At 42.1% G+C, this 26,096-nt stretch overlaps 1 protein-coding gene across 2 annotated transcripts in view; it reads right to left on the bottom strand.

The window, feature by feature from the left end:
• Nucleotides 1–26,096, bottom strand: part of cacng8b (calcium channel, voltage-dependent, gamma subunit 8b) — a 40,865-nt gene that overhangs the window by 10,433 nt on the left and 4,336 nt on the right. The window contains exons 1-3 of one of the 2 annotated variants that reach the window (XM_034288637.1): nucleotides 14,346–14,381; nucleotides 13,557–13,837; nucleotides 8,017–8,241 (exon numbers count right to left, since the gene is read on the bottom strand). In XM_034288637.1, the coding sequence (XP_034144528.1) occupies nucleotides 8,017–8,241; nucleotides 13,557–13,587 (256 nt within the window). In that variant the 5' untranslated portion in view covers nucleotides 13,588–13,837; nucleotides 14,346–14,381. Of the gene's footprint in view, nucleotides 1–8,016; nucleotides 8,242–13,556; nucleotides 13,838–14,345; nucleotides 14,382–26,096 lie in introns of those variants that run through there. The other variant, XM_010884897.3, reaches the window with a different exon arrangement.

The following is a 26,096-nucleotide window of genomic DNA, read 5'->3' on the forward strand; positions in this document are numbered from 1 at the left end:
AGACCAGAGAGCTGTGTAAGGACATCAGGGATAAAATTGTAGACCTGCACAAGGCTGGGATGTGCTACAGGACAATAGCCAAGCAGCTGGTGAGAAGGCAACAACTGTTGGCGCAATTATTAGAAAATGGTTCAAGATGACGGCAATCTCCCTCGGTCTGGGGCTCCATGCAAGATCTCACCTCATGGGGCATCAATGATCATGAGGAAGGTGAGGGATCATCCCAGAACTACACGGCAGGACCTGGTCAATGACCTGAAGAGAGCTGGGACCACAGTCTCAAAGAAAACCATTAGTAACACACTATGCCATCATGGATTAAAATCCTGCAGCGGGCGCAAGGTCCCCCTGCTCAAGCCAGTGCATGTCCAGGCCTGTCTGAAGTTTGCCAATGACCATCTGGATGATCCAGAGGAGGAATGGGAAAAGGTCATGTGGTCTGATGAGACAAAAATAAAACTTTTTGGTCTAAACTCCACTCGCCATGTTTGTAGGAAGAAGAAGGATGAGTACAACCCCAAGAACACCATCTCAACCGTGAAGCATGGAGGTGGAAACATAATTCTTTGGGGATGCTTTTCTGCAAAGGGGAATGGACGACTGCACCGTATTGAGGGGAGGATGGATGGGGCCATGTATCATGAGATCTTGGCCAACAACCTCCTTCCCACAGTAAGAGCATTGAAGATGGGTCATGGCTGGGTCTTCCAGCATGACAACGACCCGAAACACACAGCCATGGCAACTAAGGAGGGGCTCCGTAAGAAGCATCTCAAGGTCCAGGAGTGGCCTAGCCAGTCTCCAGACCTGAACACAATAGAAAATATTTGCAGGGAGCTGAAAGTCTGTATTTCCTGGAGAAGGTCTGTATGGCCAAAATCCCTGCTGTAATGTGTGTAAACCTGGTCAAGAACTACAGGAAACATATGATCTCTGTAATTGCAAGCAAAGGTTTCCGTACCAAATATTAAGTTCTGCTTTTCTGATGTATCAAATACTTATGTCATGCAATAAAATGCTAATTATTTCCTTAAAAATCATACAATGTGATTTTCTAGATTTTTCTTTTAGATTCCGTCACTCACAGTTGAAGAGTACCTATGATAAAGAGTACAGACTTCTACATGCTTTGTAAGTGGGAAAACCTGCAAAGTTGACAGTGTATCAAATAATTGTTCTCCCCACTGTACCTAATACCCTTTGTATTGGTTAAAAAAGAGGTCATCCTTTGTATGTGAATTATCTGTGAAGTTAGTGGTATTTGAATAAAATCTAAGATTGAGACTGTTCTGACCGACTAGTATTTTAGCAAATAAATGCTCCCGTTCTAAGCAATACTCTCAACCTGCTGAATCAGAGAATACTCCATTCACTCACTCGTTCGTCCCCTAATATAGCAATGTTTGCCATAGACCCGGAGGCATAAATCTATTACAGTTAAGAAGTCCTCTATTCACACTACATCCACACTTCACTGCATCCTCGCGTGGCTACTGAACATCCATCTTGGCCCAATACTCAATGGACATCAAGGATACTTGACCTCTAAGCCATGCCAAACCACTGAAGGCTCTGTGGTACTGCAGAGAGAGAGAGAGAGAGAGAGAGAGAGAGAAGTCAGAGAGAGTGAGAAAAATAAAGAGAAAAAAAGAGAAAGCACTGCAGCAACTTTGAGTCTGAGGAGCCTGGCGCTTATCTCTAATTGGCTGCTTTGTTATTAGGAAGCTTAGCGATGAGGACAAATGAGTTGTGCACAATGGCCAGGCTAGTGACGGGCCTTGCCCTGCATGCTTTATAAAGGAGAAGGGACATGACTACTAACATATGGCAACTATCTAATAGAATTCATTCAGCTTCAACTATTGTCCAATTCCGTCCTATTCTGTCCTGTCCGGTCTTCCTCTTTTTAAGGTCTATATGTCGGAGCAGCAGTATAATGTATCACGAATTAGCTGCCCGTGCTGCAGTGACTGAGTCGGCGTGATGGCTACTGCCATTTTCAGAGACCCTGTCAGCTAAATCACCAGGCAAATGCAGAGCAGGCCAACAGGGTCTGCACTGTGTCTGCTCCAGTCCAGCTGTAAGGCACCTGATTCAGTGTCTCCACACCTTGATGGATCCGGTGGGGCTAGAACACAACCTGCGCAGGCTCGTTGGTGTTGTGTGTTTACAGTAGTTAATGCAGAAGGAACAGGGTGAGAGCGAAGGTCACTTCCTGATCTGTTGACACATGCTTTACATCAAGACTGTTTACCAGAATCTTCCTTGGTCCAGTTGGTGTGACAAATTCATTTCCACATACATGTAGTGTTCATAGACATAGCACCTGTACTGCCCTGCACATGAACGTGACAGATCTCTGCACAGCTACAGGCCAGGCCTTCCCTTCCATTTACACACTCGGCCAGCTCACTCTAATGCTATTCGGTTTGTGAGTTCTTTGGAAATCCAAAATACCAGAAAAACAGTCTGCTGGGAAAGCATAGGAAAGGGTTAATAAAACATTCCTTATCCAAAATGTCTTGGACGTCAGAGCATTTCCAAGTCAGACTGAACTAAGTTTCAGATTTTCCAAAGAGCTCATGAACACAGAATGTTCATTGCTTCACATTATAATGACAATTTTGGCAGCACTGCTGACTATATATTTCCATGGACACATATGGTAACTATACCATCTACTGCATTCACTTTGCCTGACAATGCGAACAGGATTTTTCCAGTCTTCAGTCTGACATTATTGAGGTAGTTTGTGGTGACATCAAAATGAAAATACAAAGTCATCAGCGAGTGCATCGTTTGTAGCAGAATATGAAAGCCAGCGACACATTTCCCAAATGCTGCTTTCCCCATGTGTGTCCTGGCTCTGGCCCAAAGCATCAGGTTCTGGGACCAATCCAAATAGTTACAATGTGTTCACATTCTAGGAATCAGGGAGGGAGAAAGATACAGATATATTCTGGAAAATAAATGTTAATGGATGTGGCTGGGGTTTTGATTTGGCAAACATTTTCTGTCATTTGACATGAGCCAAACATGACTGAAACAAAACTGAATCTTTAAGCTTCACTATAATGGAACATTCTCCATTTCCCCAGACAAAAACTGCTTGGAGTACATATGGAGATGGACAAAGTTCTCCATCCGTATTGCATTAGATCCAAATTGGCAAAAGTCCTAACGTTGATCATGACAATTATTCAATGTTTTTGATTGTCATTGTTTTTATCATATTCATTAAAATTAGTGTTGTCTTGCAACTGATATGCCATTGGCCAAGTTCACAATGTAAATTATAATTGATTCTCAGTCATCTGAACTTGTTAAATAAAGGAAAAATATGGCCACCCAGAGGTGAAGAGAATAACGTTGAACATCTCCTAACTAGGGTACATGTCAAGGTCTGGGTAGATTAGATGGTAAGTGAACAATCAGTTCTCATAGTCAACGTGTTGGATGCAGGAGAAATGTTCAGGAGTAAAGACCTGAGTGACTTTGACAAGGGCCAAACTGTTATGGCCAGATGGCAGGGTCCTAGCATTTCTAAAACAGCAAGGCTTGTGGGGTGCTCCCTGTTAGCAGTGGTGAGTACCTATCAACAGTGGTCCGAGGAGGGACAAACCACAAACCGGTGACAGGGTGTTGGGTACCCAAGGTTCATCGATGCACAAGGGCAGCGAAGGCTAATCTGTCTGGTCCAAACCGACAGAAGGTCTACTGTGGCACAAGTCACAGAAAATGTTAAGGAAGGTTACGGGAGCAATGTGTCACAACACACAGTGCATCGCACCCTGCTGCTTATGGGGTTGCGTAACCACAGATCAGTCAGAGTGCCCATGATGACCCCTGTCCACTGTCGAAACAGCCTACAATGGGCACGCAAGTGTCAGACCTGGACCTTGGAGCAGTGGAAGAAGCTCACCTGGTCTGATGAATCCCATTGTCTTTTATTTCACATGGATGGCCATGTACTTGTGTGCTGTTTACCTGGGGAAGTGATTGCACCAGGATGCACTGTGGGAAGACGGTGGAGGGAGTGTGATGCTCTGGGTAATGTTCTGCTGGGAAACCCTGGATCCGGGCATTAAATGTGGACGTCAATTTGACATGTGCCACCTACCTAAATTGTTGCAGACCAGGTACACCCCTTCATGGCAATGGTATTCCCTGATGGCAGTGGCCTCTTTCAGCAGGATAATGCGCCCTGCCACACAGCACACATTGTTCAGGAATGGTTTGAGGAACATGATGAAGCGTTCAAGGTGTTGCCCTGGGCACCAAACTCCACAGATGTCAATCCAACTCAGCATCTGTGGGATGTGCTGGACCAACAAGTCCAATCCATGGCGGGTCCAACTCACAACTTTCAGGACTTGAAGGATCTGCTGCTAACATCTTGGTGCCAGATACCACAGGACAGCTTCAGGGGTCTTGTTGAGTCCATGCCTCTGCGGGGCTGTGCTTTTTTGGTGGTACATGAAGGACCAACAGCATATTAGGCAGGTGGTCATAATGTCTTGGCTCATCAGTGTATTCCTCCTCTTTTCAGCTGATTAAATTCAACTCCAGCTCTATGTATTTCAGAGCCCAAAGAAAAGGTCACATTTCTACATGATGTCATTGGTAAATGTGGGCTATTCCTTTACTTTTCCAGACCGCGTAAGCGGAGCCAGCCATGAAGAGTGTATGTTTCTGACTGACTGACTGACTGACTACCCATTGTTAAATAGCATAGTGGTTTGGGACACAGTCTGACACACAGGAGACCGGGTATTGAATCTGACCAGGGATTAGTTGAGGATTAACTAAAACGTCATGGGCTACAAGCCTCAGTAACTACATATAGTTAAAATGCCAGGTTCTTGTGATGTAAAAGAATGAGACAAAGATAAATCATGTTAGAACTTTTTCCACCTTTAATGTGTCCTGTAACATAAACAAATCAATTGAAAAACAAACTGAAATCTTTAGGGGGGGAAATAAAAACTCACAATAACCTGCTTGTATAAGGGTGCACACCCTTAAACTAATACTATGTTGAAGCACCTTTTGATTTTATTCCAGCACTCAATCTTTTTGGGTAGAAATCCATTAGAATGGCACATCTTGATGTGGCAATATTTGCCCACTCTTCTTTGCAAAAGCGCTCCAAATCTGTCAGATTGTGAGGACATCTCCTGTGCACAGCCCTCTTCAGATCACCCCACAGATGTTCAATTGGATTCAGGTCTGGGCTCTGGCTGGGCCATTCCAAAATGTTAATCTTCTTCTGGTGAAGCCATGCTTTTGTGGTTTTTGATGTGTGCTTTGGGTCGTTGTCGTGCTGAAACGTGAACTTCCTCTTCATCTTCAGCTTTCTAACAGACGCCTGAAGGTTTTGTGCCAAAATATCTTGGTATTTGGAACTGTTCACAATTCCCTCCAACCTGACTAAGGCCCCAGTTCCAGGTGAAGAAAAACAGCCCCAAAGCATGATGCTGCCACCACCATTCTTCACTGTGGGTATGGTGTTCTTAGGGTGATGTGCAGTGTTGTTTTTGCGCCAAACATTCCTTTTGGAATTATGGCCAAAAGTTCAACCTTGGTTTCATCAGACCATAACATTTTCCCATGTGCTTTTGGGGGACATTATATTTGTATTTGCAAACTTCAGCCAGACTTGGATGTTTTTCTTTGTAAGAAAAGGCTTCCATGTTGCCACCCTACCCCATAGCCCATTCATATGAAGAATACAGGAGATTGTTGACACATGTAGCACACAGCCAGTTCTTGCCAGAAAATCATGCTGTTCCTTTAATGTTGCTATAAGCCTCTTGGAAGCTTCCCTGACCAGATTTCTTCTCGTCTTTTCAACAATTTTGGAGGGACGTCCAGGTCTTGGTAATGTCTCTGTTGTGCCGTATTTTCTCCACTTGATGATGACTGTCTTCACTGTGTTCCATGGTATATCTAATGCTTTGGAAAATCTTTTGCACCCTTCTCCTGACTGATATCTTTCAACAATGAGATCCCTCTGATGCTTTGGAAGCTCTCATCGGACCATGGCTTTTGCTCTGAGAGGCAACTAAGATAATGTCAGGAAAATCCTACTAGAACAGCTGAACTTTATTTGTGATTAATCAGGGTCACATTAAATGATGGCAGGTGTGTAATGACTTCTATTTGACATGAGTTTGAATGTGATTGGTTAATTCTGAACACAGCCACATCCCCATTTATAAGAGGTTGTACAACCAGGTTATTGTAAGGTTTTTATTTTTCATTTTTCCCCCTTGAAGATTTCAGTTTGTTTTTCAATTGAATTTTACACATGATAGGTCACATTAAAAATGGAATCATTCTTTTACATCACAAAACCTGACATTTTCATAGGGGTGTGTAGACTTTTTATATCCACTGTACCTCTCTCTCCCAGCTAATGCGCTTGATAGTAGTTAGTGAAAAAATAAGTTAACTATGTGAAAATCTAACAACAAAAATATATTATGTTAATTGACCAATGCATAAGAAGTAAAGATATTTTTCCCATTTGGATGCCACTCCCCTCTACGCTACTATGTGAAGGCATACATTAACTATGCGAAAACTAACAACAAGAATATATAGTATATGTATATGTTGATTGAAAAACAAGTAGTATACATATTTTCCCCACCACTGTTGTTCTTATAGTTGTATAAAGACAATTAGTATTTTCGTTTTGGTTCCTGTTCTGTCTATTTTTAAGTTTAACTGTTTAATAGAACATGTAAATATAGTTTCCAGAAACCAAATCATTACGAAAATAACTAGTTGTAGGTCATTGAGTTTCATTATACATACTGTATAGCTATTACCTATGCATCTACAGTAATCGTTTTTTAATTTAATGCGTTAAATATAAATTTTTGGCACACAATGGTTTTGGATTAGCACAGGAACAGAGCATTGACCACTTCTCACAACAAAGCAGGCATTGGTCCATAAATAACTGCTCATCAAACCCCCTCCCCTTTTCACCACAATCACGTCTACTCACGGCCAGGCCACACTTATTTATTTGTTACATCTAATTTGTGATGATGGCCTTCCCTCTTCGCATCAAATCTAGAGCAGGTTCCAACACGCATCTCACCATGCATTTCTGCTTCTCATTACAAAGCCTTTTGTTGGCACACAAGAGAATGCATTCCCGTACAAACAACCAAGCTTGAGCTTGCGTGCCACCAGGAGATGCTAGAGCACAATGCAACAAAGTAGCCATCTGACATCCACCCATCCACCATTGCCGGTCAATCTTGCTATTAATGATATGAGACCAGCTGTTTACCTTTAAATAAATGAGTAACGCGAAATTTTGAATACAGTATAGATGCCCATTTGTAACAGGTGGTAACTATATAGATAGTTTGTCAAACAAGGCATAACGTATTAATCAGACTCAATAAAGCTGTGTTGCAGCCTTAACTAGATGCCTAAATGGAAAATATTAAACTAGCTAGCCAGCTTGCTGTCTTTGGGTTACTTTTGTAACTCTGGGGCAATAGCACCCTTGGTTCGTTTGGTCTTGATTCAAAAGGTCTCGACGTTTCATTTCCATCTTCTACAAGGGGATTTATGTCTAGGATTCATTGCTAGAGTTTGGCGTACACAAAAAGATACAGAAATAAAGCGGGACACACAAAACCAAGCCAATGTCTTTGGGACGTACCTTCACAGTGGGGAGGAGACAATCTATTTTTGTGTGCTTGATAAACTCTCTCCACGGCCAACATCATCAGGCATTTCCCTTTGATGTAATGGTATTTCCTATATCCAGATTATCAAAGTTAAAGATTTCTATAGTCTGGTAACGTGAGACAAAATGTTGAATAACGTATTAACGCTGAAATATTCTGTTAGTAGCAGGCGAATAATGAACAAATCAGATGCAGATTATGGAGACAGATGATATGAAAAAATGACTGTTTGAAATGAAGGGAGCTCTGATTCAAATGATAAGTTAGATGTGTAAAATGGCCCTTCCAGACAGCTTACCTTCCAGACAGCAGATCCTCCAGAGGCCAGAGTGGGTGAGGGCTCCAGGGTCTTTCTTGTCCTTGTTGTGGGGGTCATCTGTGGAGTTGTTCACTGTGCTGTTGCAGATGGAGGCACGGGAGTACAGCCAATAGTCTGTCCCGATAGACACTGTCATCAGGCAGAAGGCCGCAAATGCCCCCACCGTGGTGAGAAGAATCTGGATCCCCTTCTCACATACCATGCCTAGAGAAGAAGGGATGAAGAGGAGGACAGAGAGTGGGAGAGAGGAGGAGGGCAAATAGAAGAGTAGAGAGGGGAGAAAATATAGAAGAGGTGGAAAGAGGAGGAGATAGTGAAGAGAGGAGGAGATAGGAGGGGAGATGGAGGAGAACAAGGAGATAGAGAGGAGACGAGGAAGAGATAGAGATGAGGGGAGATTATCAAAATGAAAGGATTGACAAGACGGATGAATTGTGAGAAAAAGCAAGGATGAACCAGGGTGACAGAGAAAGGATGACAAAGACAGGATGGCAGAGACAGGATGAGAGAGACAGGATGAGACAGGATGACAGAGACCGGATGAGACAGAGATGAGACAGAATGACAGAGACAGAATTACAGGGATAAGATGACAGCAACACAAGGAGACCAAGAGGAGAAACACATAATGACACAGAGATGACACAGGTTGAGAGAGACAGGATTGGACAGGACAGAACAGAATGAGAAAGACAACAAGGAAGAAAAGATTAGGTGGAAAGAGTGAGAAAGGGAGATGAACCAAAGCCAGAGAGGAGAGAGTTTGAGGGGTGAGAAAGAGAAAAGTGTGAGGAGAGAGGGCAAGAGAGGAAAGAAACAGTGAGAAGAGAGGGGAGAAGGGAGGAGAGAGAGTGAGAAAATAGTGTGAGTGGCGATAAGGCCAGATAGGAGAGTGAGAGGAGAGTGTGAGTGGAGAGAGAGCCAGGGAGGAAAGAGAGTGTGAAAGGTGAGAGGGCGAGAGAGGAGAGAGAGTGTGAGAGGAGAGTGTGAGTGGAGACAGGGCCAGAGACGAGAGAGAGTGTGAAAGGTGAGAGGGCCAGAGAGGAGAGAGAGTGTGAGAGGAGAGTGTGAGTGGAGACAGGGCCAGAGACGAGAGAGAGTGTGAAAGGTGAGAGGGCCAGAAAACAGAGTGTGAGAGGAGAGAAGACAAGAGAGGGGAGAGTGAGAGAGGAGGGAGAGGTGCCAGATAGGAGAGAGACAGAAGAGAGAGGGCCAGAGAGAAGGGGGTGTGAGAGGAGAGAGGCCCCAAGGAGACTTATTGGTATTAAACTGGTTGACAATTACAGCAGTAAAAATAAATGTTTTGGCATAAATGTTTTCTATAGAATCATAAAAACAACCATGACCCACACTCACAGAATGACGTGCAGAGTAACATTAACTTAGAAGCATTAGGGCCTATAAGGCAATTCAAAGTGTTTGATTCATGACCTTTCCATTCTAAACTGTGAATCAGAGGCGTAGCTAGGATCAGAATACATTTGGGGTTTAGCCCGCCCCCCCATAAAAATGAAAGTACAGGCTTTTGAATGTACATGAGGAAAATTTCAATGTACATGCCAGCAGCCTACACGTCAACATTGTCATAATGTGTGATCGGGATTATAGATGAATAGATCAGGGGCTATTTATTTTTTTGGGGTCAATTTGAGATCCAGAGCTATTCATAAAAGATATAGCCCCGGACGCCCAGGCCTAATGACGCCACTGCTGTGAAGTGTATGGCTCAGACTTTGTTTCTGTATGTATGTATGTGTTTTACCCTTTGTATTTATATATTGCTGTAATACAGGGATCCACAGTAAAAGAGAGAGTGAAGTCACAGCTAGACATTGGCTACATTATAAAATAAAAATGTGTATGCCACAACTTAAAACCCTGAATACATTTATGTAAATATTTGAGTATATCTGTTCATGTGACAACACTGAAGAAATGACACTTTGCTACAATGTAAAGTAGTGAGTGTACAGACTGTAAATTTGCTGTCCCCTCAAAATAACTCAACACATAGCCATTAATGTACAAACCACTGGCAACAAAAGTGAGTATACCCCTAAGTGCAAATGTCCAGATTGGGCCCAAAGTGTCAATATTTTGTGTGGCCACCATCATTTTCCAGCACTGCCTTAACCCTCTTGGGCATGGAGTGCCCACTGGAGTTCTCTTCCACTCCTCCATGACGACATCACGAAGCTGGTGGTTGTTAGAGACCTTGCGCTCCTCCACCTTCCGTTTGTGGATGCTCAATAGGGTTTAGGTCTGGAGACATGCTTGGCCAGTCCATCACCTTTACCCTCAGCTTCTTTAGCAAGGCAGTGGTTGTCTTGGAGGTGTGTTTGGGGTCGTTATAATGTTGGAATACTGCCTTGGAATACTGCCCTGCGGTTCCAGTAATCCATGTCCTTAGTCTGCTTGTCTTCAGCAATCTGTTTGTAGGCTTTCTTGTGAATCATCTTTAGAAGAGGCATCCTTCTGGGACGACAGCCATGCAGACCAATTTGATGCAGTGTGCGGCGTATTGTCTGAGCATTGACAGGCTGACCTCCCACCCCTTCAACCTCTGCAGCAATGCTGGCAGCACTCATACTTCTATTTCCCAAAGACAACCTCTGGATATGACACTGAGCATGTGCACTCAACTTCTTTGGTCAACCATGGCAAGGCCTGTTCTGTTAAGCCTCTGTATGGTCTTGGCCACCGTGCTGCAGCTCAGTTTCAGGGTCTTGGCAATCTTCTTATAGCCTAGGCCATCTTTATGTAGAGCAACAATTCTTTTTTTCAGATCCTCAGAGGTTATTTGACATGAGGTGCCATGTTGAACTTCCAGTGACCAGTATGAGGGAGCGTGAGAGCAATGACACCAAATTTAACCCACCTGTTCCCCATTCACTCCTGAGGCCTTGTCACATGACACTGGGGAGGGAAAATGGCTAATTGGGCCCAATTTTGACATTTTCACTCAGGGTGTACTCACTTTTGTTGCCAGCGGTTTAGACATTAATGGCTATGAGTTGAGTTATTTTGAGGGGACAGCAAATTTACACTATTATACAAGCTGTACACTCACTACTTTACATTGTAGCATAGTGTCATGTCTTCAGTGTTGTCACATGAAAAGATATACTCAAATATTTACAAATATGTGAGGGGTGTACACAATTTTGTGAGATACTGTATATATATATATATATATATATATATATATATATATATATATATATATATATATATATATACACTCACCTAAAGGATTATTAGGAACACCATAGTAATACTGTGTTTGACCCCCTTTCGCCTTCAGAACTGCCCTAATTCTACGTGGCATTGATCCAACAAGGTGCTGAAAAAATTATTTCGAAATGTTGGCCCATATTGATAGGATAGCATCTTGCAGTTGATGGAGATTTGTGGGATGCACATCCAGGGCACGAAGCTCCCGTTCCACCACATCCCAAAGATGCTCTATTGGGTTGAGATCTGGTGACTGTGGGGGCCATTTCGGTATAGTGAACTCATTGTCATGTTCAAGAAACCAATTTGAAATGATTCGAGCTTTGTGACATGGTGCATTATCCTGCTGGAAGAAGCCATCAGAGGATGGGTACATGGTGGTCATTAAGGGATGGACATGGTCAGAAACAATGCTCAGGTAGGCCATAGCATTTAAACAATGCCCAATTGGCACTAAGGGGCCTAAAGTGTGCCAAGAAAACATCTCCCACACCATTACACCACCACCAGCAGCCTGCACAGTGGTAACAAGGCATGATGGATCCATGTTCTCTGTTTACGCCGAATTCTGACTCTACCATCTGAATGGCTCAACAGAATTCGAGACTCATCAGACCAGGAAACATTCTTCCAGTCTTCCAATTTTGGTGAGCTCGTGCAAATTGTAGCCTCTTTTTCCTATTTGTAGTGGAGATGAGTGGTACCCGTTGAGGTCTTCTGCTGTTGTAGCCCATCCGCCTCAAGGTTGTGCGTGTTGTGGCTTCACAAATGCTTTGCTGCATACCTTGGTTGTAACGAGTGGTTAGTTCAGTCAAAGTTGCTCTTCTATCTGCTTGAATCAGTCGGCCCATTCTCCTCTGACCTCTAGCATCAACAAGGCATTTTCGCCCACAGGACTCCCGCATACTGGATGTTTTTCCCTTTTCACACCATTCTTTGTAAACCCTAGAAATGGTTGTGCGTGAAAATCCCAGTAACTGAGCAGATTGTGAAATACTCAGACCGGCCCGTCTGGTACCAACAACCCTGCCACGCTCATAATGGCTTAAATCACCTTTCTTTCCCATTCTGACATTCAGTTTGGAGTTCAGGAGATTGTCTTGACCAGGACCACACCCCTAAATGCATTGAAGCAACTGCCATGTGATTGGTTGATTAGATAATTGCATTAATGAGAAATTGAACAGGTGTTCCTAATAATCCTTTAGGTGAGTGTATATCACACAATAGAACAGCTCAATGCTCAACAATGCCTTCTGTGTTTACAGTCACAAATCCATGAATCAATCAATGAATCAATTAACTGTTTAGGCCTATGTCCAATCGACCCTATTCAGTATCTGTCATCCTTCTCTTTAATTATCACCAATGTGTACCCCTCTGGTTCCATTGTACATTCATCAGTTCTGAAACTCTTTCATTCACATGAAAGTCTTCATCTCCCAGTAGCCTAGAACTGCATTTCTATGGTACACATTAACCTCCATGAGAGTTCATTTGCACAAGGGCATTAAAGATAAAAGTACAATGTTAAAGAGTGTACTTACAATTTGCCTGTGTTATAACCATCTCAGTACACGTTGTCTGCCTGCATAATAACCACCTCAATGCACGTTGCCTGCCTGCGTAATAACCATTTCCATACCCATTACCTGCCGGTGTTATAACCATCTCAAAACACGTTGCCTGCCTGTGTAATAACCATCTCAACACACGCTGCCTGTGTAATAACCATCTCAATAATTGTTGCCTGCCTGTGTTATAACCATCTCAATAAATGTTGCCTGCCGGTATTATAACCATCTCAATAAATGTTGCCTGCTGGTGTTATAACCATCTTAATAAATGTTGCCAGCCTGTGTTATAACCAACTCAATAAATGTTGCCTGCCTGTGTTATAACCATCTTAATAAATGTTGCCTGCCTGTGTTATAACCATCTTAATAAATGTTGCCTGCCTGTGTTATAACCAACTCAATAAATGTTGCCTGCCTGTGTTATAACCATCTCAATACACATTGCCTGCCTGTGTAATAACCATCTCAACACACGTTGCCTGTGTAATAACCATCTCAATAAATGTTGCCTGCCTGTGTTATAACCAACTCAATAAATGTTGCCTGCCTGTGTTATAACCAACTCAATAAATGTTGCCTGCCTGTGTTATAACCATTTCAATCCATGTTTCCTTCCTGTGTAATAACCATGTAAAAAAATGTAGTAGTCCTACTTGATGTGAAGTGGGACACCATCATGTTACCAAGATACACATTTTCCAGACTTACCTCCCGGCGAGTTTCTATCCTTCGACTCCATTTGGAAATCTTTCTTCTCCTTGCTAATGAAGAATGCGCTGTCCCCTCAATCCGGACAGCATCCATCGACTGTTCTCACTCTCTCCCCCACTGCTTCCTACACTCCTTTCCTCTTTGTCTCTTTGGCCTGTATCTCTTTCTCTCACTGGAAAGATGTCCTGGTGGAGGTTTTGGGTTATGGTTTGACTCCTTCCCTCTGGTCCTCCTATTCACATAAAGTTGTCACTGAGGAGGACATGGCAGTTGGGCTACTGGAATAGGAAGACAAAAAGAAAAAGCAGCAGAACGATACGGTTAGTGAGGCGGTAGGTAAGAAGTTGGACCAAATCGCGGCTGGATAGACTGGGCAACTAGAGACACTGGGCCCCTGAGCGAGGTCCTAAACCCCCCAACTTGATCTTTATTTTGGGGTACTGCACTGCAGCTTGATTCTCTAATTGTCTCAGCTGTATTTATCATGTGTGCTGTCTGTGTGTGGGGGTTGAGAACAGAACAGAGCAACTCATTCCTTTGATCTCCGTAAGATATGGGGAAAAAGTTGTGCTGTACTGTGTTAACCATTTCATGGTTAGTGAAATTGTAAAAGTCTAGAAATAGCTCCACACTCATAGCACGAGTATAAAAGACTGCAGAACACAAATTGTGCATCTGAACATAGAGCTACAATCAACAGAGTGAATATGGAGCAATAAAAAAAACAAATCTGATCTAAAGAAGAGAAAAGGGACAGAGTAAAGAGATTGCACTCTACATTGTTACCATGGTGACATAGAATTCCAAAGTCTGGATCAGCATTCAGCAAGGGATGGAAAGAGAAAGAGAAACGAGGAGAGAGCATGAGAGAGAATGCATTTCTCACTTTTCTTCATTGCTTATTTCACTTGCTGTGATAATGTAAACATATAATTCCCATGCTAATTAAAGCCCATTTAAATGTATTTAAAGACTGTGAGAAAAAGAACACTTGAAGTAGGTATATACTTCAAGCTGTGAACTTGACAAAGAACAAAACTAAATACATAAACTGTCAACAACCAACAGGTCTAATCCCAGTATGTAGTGTTTAAACCTGTTTGAGCTTTCCTCTCAAATAAAAATTAAAAAAGGACAAATATGAAGGACAATACAGTAGCACACATAATTCAGAGAACATAATGTAACAAGTTCTAGAGGCGTTAATATTTCATGATACAATATGGCACCGTGATCAAAATAGGTTGCATCCTGTTTGGACTGTGGCACGAAAACAGAGCACTGCCCCGAGAGAGAAAGAGAGAAAAGACCAAAAAGGGAAAGAGAAAGAGAGAGATGGAGAGACAGACAGAGAGAAAGAAAGAACGTGAGAAAGTACTTTTTTTTTTAAATTGAGTAATAATTTTCAATGCAACATATACAGGCTGAAAACAAGACAAATCATGACAGACCTTTTTTAATCTTTAATGAAATCTTGTAACAAACAACATTTAAGTAAAAAATTAATTTTCTAAGAAATTGTAACTAATAAAAACTGTATGCCAGGGTTGCGTAAGGTCATGGAACAAAGCAAATTTCCCATAACCAGACATAAGTCAAAGTGTTTCTGATTGGCCCAAAATAAAATCCCTGAATCTTTGATTTCCTTGAAGGTTTCTTGATTGCATACTGTTGAGATTGCAATGGCCCACAAAGAGCTAACAAAATATCTCCGGATGTTATTGTTCAAAAGTACAGATCAGGGGAGATATATAAAATAATTTGAGGTAAAAACGTATATAGACCAAGGTGAAGACTATCATTAAGAAGTGGAGGCAAGATGGCACCATCAGGACATTGCAAAGGTCAGGCTTTCGTTCCAAAACTGTACAACAGTACAAGGAGGAAGCTCATGAGGGAGGCTGCTACGAGACCAACAGCCGCCTTAAAGGAAAATGTCACTGCTGCTCTATGTAATTATATCTGTTCATCAGTATTGTATTAACATATCATATGTACCATTAAAATTCTGAATTTCCTCATGTGACGCAATGACAGTTTCTGCAATTCACTGGTAGGTGGAGTCCATCTACATTTCTTGGTTTTAAGAAAATCACAATATCCAGAATTCATAGCAATGTCCAATTCTTCATGTACAGAGGAATCATGAGAAGCAGCAATTCTTTTGCAAATCTCAGAAAGACTAGCTAGCTACTGAGCTCCTGGAAATCTTTAGAAACTAGTACCAGACACATTTTGAAAAGGCTACCTATGAGGGTGGGAAAAAAGCCAGAGAATGTTAATCAACCTGACTACCCTACAATGTCATGGCTGACAGAAACATAGTTAAGAGATGTCCAAATATCCTATTGAACAAGAGCAACCATATATCTCATGGGTTAAACTGGGTGGGAGCCAGCAGGAGCTGAGCGTCTTTACATACGCTCATAATGAGACCTAGAAGGAGCTGATCGCCCATACTGGCAAGCAGGTGAACGTTTTAGATACAAATGGAAAGCAGAAAGTAGGGCTCCTCCACTTCCCAAATCCCAATTTAACCCCTGTATCTACCCCCCACTAGTGTGATCAAGCAATTAGAGGAACACAAAGGCCACATTAATTGCAATGAATCATAACTGTTCATTTTTAGACATGACAGCAGGCTCAATCAGTCAATGATGACATTGGTTAAACATTCCCAGTGTGTAATTTACATAACACTGCTGTGGTGCATAATTATATCGGAAACACTGCCAATCACTCATTATTATTTAGAGAGACTACACCCCCCCCCCCCCCAAAAAAAAAAGAAATAAAAAAAAAACACTTGTTATGTTGGATATTCCATGTATATTGTTAATTTTCTCTGCAGGTCTGAGCTGTAGGGTAGGGTGGCTAGAAGGGAGCCATCCATGCCTGTATACATTTTGCGAGAAGATATATTCAATATCCCAAAGCCACGTGGGAAAATGTGTTATGGTGTGATGCGAACAAGGTAGAACCTTTTGACATAATTCCAAAAGATATGTTTGGCGCAAAGCCGACACAGCTTATCACCCAAAGTACTTGGTCGCATCGGCATCATACTACGGCTGCTTCTCTTCAGCGGGGACAACTGCCTTGCAGTTTCACTGAGCTTGAACTCTTCTGCGAAGAAGAGTAGGATAAAACCTCTTTCTAGTGTGCTACAGACCAGAAATAGAAACAGGCATACTGCCGCAATCAGTGGAAAAGGTTCTACTTACAAAGTATTGTTTGTAGGGTGCGTGCATTGGTCTTAGTCACTGGAGGGGTCTACAGCTCCTTGTACTGCACTGCCTGGGGTAGGGCAGGTGGATAGTTAGACACGACAGCCCTGTTACATCGTGATCAAGTGACTTCTTGTGTGCCATTTTACAATTTACATGAGGCGTGTTCACATTGCACCTTAGCCTAGGGCTGAGGGCCTTCTAAGCCCAGGGCTAAGCAAGTGTTCACACTTGCATATTTTGAAGTGGGCTAGAACCACATTTAGCCTAGGGCTAGCTGGCCCTGCTCTGGAGCAGGGTTAGCACCGACTTTTCAGGGCTAGCCCCAGAAAGACGGTGACAAAATAACCAGTGTGAAATGGGGTCAAAAACTATCACAAGACCTGCTCTTTCACTTAATTTACATACACTCTTGGCCGTTAAACAGGTCCGTATTTCTTTTTCGGTCCTTTCACTCAAATCCTAGCGAAGTAGTTGTCTTGTAAACATGTCGAAAGGATGAAGGTTGACTAATTTTTTTCACTTTCTTAGCATAGTTTTACCAAAGTTGTCAATGCAAATCATAACAGGGTTGGCATCTTGATCAACCGATGTCATGAAGTCATTATTTGAATCTTGGTAGCATATCTTAGATCGTGTGTCAGGGATGAACTGGAACATTATTTGCATGCCAGGGAGAACGTAACATTTCATTTATTGTAGAACGTAACATGGTATTATGCCGTTTTTGTCCATTAGCCCAGGGCTTAGGAATACAAGTGTGAATCCTTAGCCCAGGGTTAAACCTCAGCCCAGGGTTAACAACCTCTTGTGTGAACACAGGCTAAGGTAACCCAGGTCCAGTCTTAACCTGGGGCAAAGATAGCCCAGGGCTTGGAAAAATGCAGTGTGAAAAAGCCTATAGATACAATTTAGCAGAAGCTGTTATCCAGAGCAACTTACAGTAGTAAATGCACACCATTACATGACTGTGTTTAATATCGTCAGTCTATGTGCTGGTGTGTGCGCGGGCGTGCACATGTTAAACCATGTGTGTGAGAGTGGTTGAGTGTGACTCTAAACAGAATCCAAATGATTTTATTGAAGAAATGCCCTCTGTATCCTCTGTATCCCATGCTTCTGTTAGTACTTAATGATTGACCTTAGCAACGACCTACCGAGGCATATCCCTCAGCCCGGCTCCCCAGTGTATAACGCCGTTTAATTATGAACAATGTCTTTATTTTAACTTCAATAATTAAGATTGGAGGGAAGGGTGAAAGAAACCAAGAAAAAATCGTGAAGAGATTGAGAGAAAAAGGCATGAGATAAAAGGGGTAGAATATGATGTTGTACATTTAATAAAAATTCAAATTCAAGTAATGCACAGAGCCAGCATCCTCTTTGTGTGTTATGATCAAACAGTGTTGTTATCTGTTCCTTCTATTGGACGTGCATCGTTATTGCACAACAGATCAAGTTTGGTAAATGCAAAAGTAAATACACAAACCCTCCAAAAATAGTCCCATTTATCTCAATAGAGATTTTGATATTTTACCAGCTGCCGCATTAGGTATTCATTGCATTACCAAATTGCCTGATGAATAAAAAATGATGGCTATCATAACTTTCTTCACACACACGTGAAATGCAGGTCTGTGGGAGACAGTTAATGCTGGAGAGCATTCTGTACACCAAGCCGCATTGCCTGAGACTACAGATTAACTAAAATTCAGATTCTCAGAGTTCAATTTCTTCCACAGTAAGTACATTTTTCATTTTCAAATCCATGTAAGGAATCTCTGGTCTATCTACAACAAGTCCAGGAGTAAGTTTGCTCTATATTTAATCAGGAAGAAGAATAAGATGACTTGAACAGTTCATTATAGGCCTTTATTTACTAACGTTATTCAATTTTACTTATGATAAATGGCATGGTTGCATCCTGCATCCTTGCTTCTAATATGACTTCTTTATTTTCATAACCAGCAGTGATCAAATAAAACAGCACAATCTACAGTATACTATATATAGAACCATTTGAAGGACAGTGGACCAGGTCTGACTACCGCTGCAATACAATAAAATAGATCACAAAACCTTCCCTATGACATTTGTCCCATTTGTCCGTCTGAAAGAGCATGGGCAAAATGTAGATGGCTGATTAGACTAAAATTACATTATCAACATCGAACACAGATATTTGAGAAGCTTCATAGTCATTACAAGGCTGTGTATATGATCAGGCAACAGAGTCAGGCAATAGGAAAAAGCCAAGCTGCCACACATGAATCCTGAATCTCCTCAGCCTCCTGGCCTTCTTCAGACTAGTTCTGTATCTGGAGCATCAGCGTTTGTGGGTTGAATTAAAGGATCAAAATGACCAAAAACAATCTTTCTTCTGAATCTCGTCATTCTATTCTTGTTCTGAGAAAGGAAGTCTATTCCATGCAAGGAATTGCCAAGAAACTGAAGATCTTGTATAACGCTGTGTACTACCCCCTTCACAGAACAGCACAAACAAGCTCTAACCGTAATAGAAAGAGGAGTGGGAGGCCCTGATGCACAACTGAACCAGAGGAATAATACATTAGAGTCTAGTTTGAGAAACAGATGCCTCACAGCTTCATTAAATAGTCCCCGCAATACACCAGTCTCAGCGTCAGCAGTGAAGAGATGACTCTGGGATGCTGGCCTTCTTGGCAGAGTTGCAAAGAAAAAGCCATACCTCTGACTGGCCAATGAAAAGGAAAGATTAAGATGGGCAAAAGAACACAGACACTGGACAGAGGAAAAACTCTGCCTAGAAGTCCAAAATCCCAGAGTTGCCTCTTCACGGCTGACGTTGAGACAGGTGTTTTGCTGGTCTACCTTTCACCCTTAGTTTTTCCATTTCATTGCAATGTAGGCATTTTGAAAGTGTACAGGGCAGTGGGCTGGTAGGTACACACACCACCTTTAACAAGACTAGGGGTGTAAAGAACAATTTTATACTAAGAGCATTTGATATTACATGTAATTTACATTATTGGAGGCCATAGCATATTCTATTCTAGTGCCACACAAATTAGGTGTATGGGAGCTCTGAACTTTAAATCAAAAGAAAATAATGTTTTTCTGGTAAAAACTAAATATGATCTTGTTTTAAAGACATAGTTATGTCATTATAACAATTTAAATATCCAAGTCACAATAACAAGATACTTTGTCGTAATAATAAGTTACAAACCAAATGCTTCTTCTCATGATTTTCTGTATCATGTTTTATAAGATGATAAGCTTAACTTGCTAAACTTTACCGTTGGTACTTGTGGAGTGGAATATATGTTACAAATGGCTACTTGCTGTTCTGTCCTGATCTGACAAAGCTGTAATTTTTCATTGAGCAAACATGTAACACATTACCATGCCACAAGGCACTTCACTTTTGTGTCACAGATTTTGCACATCATCGATGTACTCATCGATTACTGCTGAGAAATATCTGCCATTGTTGTATTTTTTGCCTCTAATTGTATGATTCCTATTGCTGGCCGAAAAATATTGGTGCATCCCTACATACAGTGCATATAAGAAGTCTACACACCCCTGTTAAAATGCCAGGTTTTTGTGATGTAAAAGAATGAGACAAAGATAAATCATGTCAGAACTTTTTCCACTTTTAATGTGACCTATAATGTGAACAATTCAATTGAAAAACAAACTGAAATCTTCGAGGGGGAAAAAAGGAAAAATAAAAACCTTAATAAAGGTGCAAAAACACTCAAAAACACGTTTAATAAAAGCTTGTACATAATTTTTCTGGCTTGTCCGTCACATTGTCTGCGATTTAGAGAATCACCACTAATGTATTCTCTGTATAATAATAATGTAATACCTAAGTTCTGTGAACAAAGCTCTCTATTTCTATGTACTCCAAGCACCATCACTCAAATATCATTTGCATGCTATTTATTTCCCCAACCTATCATAAGCCAAGTTAATGTATTCAGCCTAATAAAACATGATGACTGTACCTGGAGAATACAGTTTAATAGGCTCAGTGAGAAATCTGATGTTAATCTATATTCCTAATTACATGTAAACCACATGCAGGTTACTGTGCTAATGCACCATACAAACAATAAAACACTTCAGATAGTATATACAGCTATATATGTACAGGGAGAACGACGGTTTGAGACCTTTGGCGGAAACATTTGGATTTCCAATGCTCTAAAACAACAATAACCACAACACCACCACCATGCCAACAACCTATTGGGACATATTTCTGGAAGAAAGCCTCTACTCTCATCAAGATACAAATATCAGTGTCTGGAGTTTTCTAGACGCCATTAGAACCATTTTTGAAACCGGGTTATATGATCAGCTGATAGTAGAGGCTTTCTTCTGGCAAGACATCCAAATAAAATAAAAAATGTGTGTGTGTGTGTGTGTGTGTGCTTGAAAGTGATGTGTTGTCCGTTGCACAGTAAAGGGACCAAATCCATGCAAATGTAATTTGTGTGAGGTGTTTCCTTTGACAGTCCAACACCAAGAGAGAGCAGTAGGCAATTAGATACATTTGCTACCATCAGCTAGGGAGGTCTGTCTAGGTTAACCCCCTGGGTGTACAGGAAGTCTAGATGGATTGACTGACCAACATGCAATTTGTGTTATTACAACTGTTGAGAAAGTACTATATGTAGACCAGGTGTGAATGACCTTGAGGTCGCTCGGGGGGGCTCTTACCATACCAAAGATCCAAAAGGCCACAGTGTCATCAGTGCTGTGCAAGGAGGCATGTCAGTGTGAGAAATATATCCTCTCTGGTGTTCTTACAGTGGCCCAAACCTATGTGTGTGCAGGGAAAATATGAAAGGGATTCCTCTACTGTGCCGTTGGATTTGGCTCCAGGACGTCTATTTCCTTCCATCATGTTTGACCACTCATGATGAGTCTCACAGACTGACACAGAGAGAGAAACCCATGCAACGAGGGCCTGCGCACATACATTACACACAACCACAGTCCAAAGATCATTCAGTCAATATTATAAACATCTAACCCATCAGCTTTAGAGTAGATCATTGGAAAATACTTGAGCCAGCCACATTCTCATGGGCCCACACACACACCCACACAGACGTACACTTGCATGCACACTCTCACACTGTTACAAGCATCAGATCTGGTCAGAGGCCCCATGTTGCGTGACTGTGTTCCACTGAGCATGTTGGTCAGTCAAAAGTAGGGGTCCCGTGAAGTCTTTTATCTCTGTTGTTTACGCTCAGTGACTCTACACATGCAGGGTGAGCCTAATGTCTCTGTAAAGCATAGTTTATCAGGGGCTGGTTCATCACATTAATAAACCACCACATCACACCCTCCATGGTGGCTCTGTAACATAAATACATGTGCTTGATCTTAATGAAGATGGATGTGCTGCTTTGTTTTGTCGGTTACCATGAATCTTTCATTTTGTTTAGCAATTTTCATCAAATTTTGGGAAAGATGTTTGTGCAATAATTTCTTAAGACTGACAAACGCTCTTTGACTATATATAAACAACTACTGATTTATTTCCTTTAGGCTTAGCAGACCTAGATCAATACATCCTTTGAGCCGTACCCAGTGAGATTAAGTACAAGATCACCTGTTATGGAGACTGGCTGTCAACGTTGCCAGAAGAGAAGCAGGAAACGGGGACTCCAAGCTAAGCTGAAAAGACGTCCTCCTCTTCCAAGGTTGTTTTTGGCAAACAGGCAGTTGTTGGAGAATAAGCATTGTAAACTCAGAATAAGGCTACAATTGATGAGGGAAATCAGGAATTCCTGTGCTTTGGTTCTCCCTGACAAAAGGCAGGATGATGGCATGTTCTACAACCATACAGCTTGTCAATCTTCCATAAAGATCACCAATCTGTTTCATATCAGCATACATGATTTTAACCGTGCCACCCAACTGTGAGATAATAACGCCACAATGTCAACCCCATTATTTATCGAAGGAAGCAGTATTGTCACAACAGTATACCCCCCCCCCCCACGCCCACCACCAAAAACTAACAACAAGATCGCACTCAGCAAACACTGACCAGCTATGGACATTTCCTGAATGGTATTCCTGGTTTAAGAGGCTACAAAGCCAACCCCCACAACCCCTCTTCGGCCAATCAGACTCAGTCTCTGTCTACAAACAACAATTCAAGAGGGAGCCTCAGAAAGAATGGACTCTAGGATGCTGATCAGCAGAGGCTGACTCAATGCATCAAGACTGCTTCTGCCTTTATTTATATGTGTAAATACCATCAAGAATCTTTGGAATGACTTGAAGAGTGCTGTCCATGAGTGGTTGACTCTTAAGAAATGAATAAAGTAAGATTAAAAAGTCAGAAAAGTGGCAGTGGCCATCGAAGGTGAGCATTTGTGTGAAACGCCAAATCCTCAGTTTCATCAGCTTAGATGAACCTGCAGATGAAGAAAGCAGATGTGGAGGTCTTGGTCTGGTGTGGTTACATGTGGTCTACAGGTGATGAAAGCAGACGTGGAGGTCCTGGTCTGGTGTGGTTACATGTGGTCTACAGGTGATGAAAGCAGACATGGAGGTCCTGGTCTGGCGTGGTTACATGTGGTCTACAGGTGATGAAAGCAGACGTGGAGGTCCTGGTCTGGCGTGGTTACATGTGGTCTACAGGTGATGAAAGCAGATGTGGAGGTCCTGGTCTGGCGTGGTTACATGTGGTCTACAGGTGATGAAAGCAGACATGGAGGTCCTGGTCTGGCGTGGTTACATGTGGTCTACAGGTGATGAAAGCAGACATGGAGGTCCTGGTCTGGCGTGGTTACATGTGGTCTACAGGTGATGAAAGCAGACGTGGAGGTCCTGGTCTGGCGTGGTTACATGTGGTCTACAGGTGATGAAAGCAGACGTGGAGGTCCTGGTCTGGCGTGGTTACATGTGGTCTACAGGCATGAGGCCGGTGGGATATACTGACAAATTGGAGAGAGAGATTTGAGAAAGATGGGGGACAGGGAATTGTGAGAGACTGGAGAAACAGGAGAAAGAGACATGAAGAGAGCCTACAGGGAGAGACTGGAGAGAGACTAGAGAAAGATATTGGTGAGACCAGGGAGACAGTCTAGACAGAGGCATGGGCTCAGAAAAAGGAGGGAGACTGGAGACTGTAGGAGACTGTAAGACACTTAGTGTAACGTATATCTGTGTAAGGAGAGACTGGGGGGACTCGGCACAGGCATGGGAGCCCAGGGCCATAGTCATAAAAGGCATAAGTGCTACAAAGGCATTGATCCTCTTAATTGCTACATGACAGAACTGATGATCATTGCAAAACTGAACTACTGCATCTAACCAAAGAGAGACAGAGGGGGAGAAAGTAAGGGTAAAAAGAAATAGGAAAACTAGAACAAAAAGAGATGAAAGCAGAAAAAGATGAAACATTCAAAAGTTTCAAATATTCTGTCTGACTGTTCTAGGTCATCCTTAAGTTGACTGATCTCCGTTTAGCTTGTTGTGCACTGATTTCTTAAAGGGAAACAACAGTCACATAATCACCCTGTTCAAATGGCCAAGCTCCTCAAAACACACACTTAAAAAGTGATGTCACACTGTTTTAAAGTGATCTAGCCTATGTAAGACATATCATACCTAATCTGAAGCCCAATCAGAAGCCCAATCTGAAGCCGAATCAGATCCCAATCAGAAGCCCAGTCTAAATGTGGCTGAGCTGGGCTGCAGGTAGTGTGAGGTGGGGGTGAACCAATCTGTCACTTTAAACAGGCTACAATCAGTTGTTACTCTTATTTTGCCTAATAAACCCAAGAGTCATTTAGCAAAGTACGACTTCAGATGGATGATTATGTGAATGCTGTTCCCCTTTAACATTTGTAACCCACCCCATTGGGGATGTACCCAACTGGTTGCTCTGAGAAAAAGAATTTGAAAGATGTCTTTTCGATGTCTATTCAAACAGAATTTTAGACTTATTGTGGTAGCTGGGGCGCTTCAAATTGATATTGGATGAAATTACTTGTGCTTATAATTTAAAGCCCCTCTTAATTATGAAGAACAAAGAACTATAGTATGAAAGGCAAAATTCAGACCTGCCCAACACTAAGATTAACCACAGAAAGAAATCAGAATCACATTTCCTTTGTGAATGGATCTCAATCACAGCAACCTTTACACAGTGTGTTCAAATAAACAAGTGAGAAGGAGAACATTGCAGTGGCCTTCAACAATCCTGGCCATTGGCAGTGGAACTGGATAGAGCTTAGTAACACTAACAGAAAGATCACCACAAATGAGCGATATAGAGTGAAATAAACGGAGTAGATAAGGGCATGGCCTTTTATTAGCCTACACTGATGAGACAAAACATTATGACCACTCACAGGTGAGGCGAATAACATTGATCATCTCCTAACAAGGGCGCATGTCAAGGCCTGGGTAGATTAGGTGGTTATCAAGCAACCTTGACAAGGGCCAAATTGTTATGGCCAGACGACTGGGTCAGAGCATCTCTGAAACGGTAAAGGTTGTGGGGTGCTCCCGGTCAGCAGTGGTGAGTACCTACCGACAGTGGTCAGAGGAAGGACAAACCAGTAACCGGCGACAGGGTGTTGTGTGGCACGTGGAGGACCAACAGCATATTAGGCATAATGTTTTGGCTCATCAGTGTATCCTTAAAAGAATTACACTTTCTTTTAATCACTTAAAACATTATATTAACTACTTCTTACGGCATATCTATTCTGCGGTCTAAAGACATGTCAGACGCATTGGAGGCTGGACGTCTCTATGTAGTTGATCCCTTTGCTTGTTCCTGAACTATTGCAATGAACCACAAACTGATCAAACTTACGAAATAAGCACCACTGTTTTACCGAAATGTGTTCAATATAATAGTGGTACTGTGTATCTGGCTTTGGTTACTGACTGGAGACCTGGATGTGTACATACACCCCTGATTCAACCAAGCTGATTAGTATAACAGACACAATGTAACCAGTCCAATGCTGTTGATGTGTACATACACCCCTGATTCAACCAAGCTGATTAGTATAACAGACACAATGTAACCAGTCCAACGCTGTTGATGTGTACATACACCCCTGATTCAACCAAGCTGATTAGAATGACAGACACAATGTAACCAGTCCAACGCTGTTGATGTGTACATACACCCCTGATTCAACCAAGCTGATTAGTATAACAGACACAATGTAACCAGTCCAATGCTGTTGATGTGTACATACACCCCTGATTCAACCAAGCTGATTAGTATAACAGACACAATGTAACCAGTCCAACGCTGTTGTTGGTGGTT

This window comes from Esox lucius, chromosome 20, assembly GCF_011004845.1.
Source record: "Esox lucius isolate fEsoLuc1 chromosome 20, fEsoLuc1.pri, whole genome shotgun sequence".
Classification (NCBI taxonomy): Eukaryota; Metazoa; Chordata; class Actinopteri; order Esociformes; family Esocidae; genus Esox; species Esox lucius.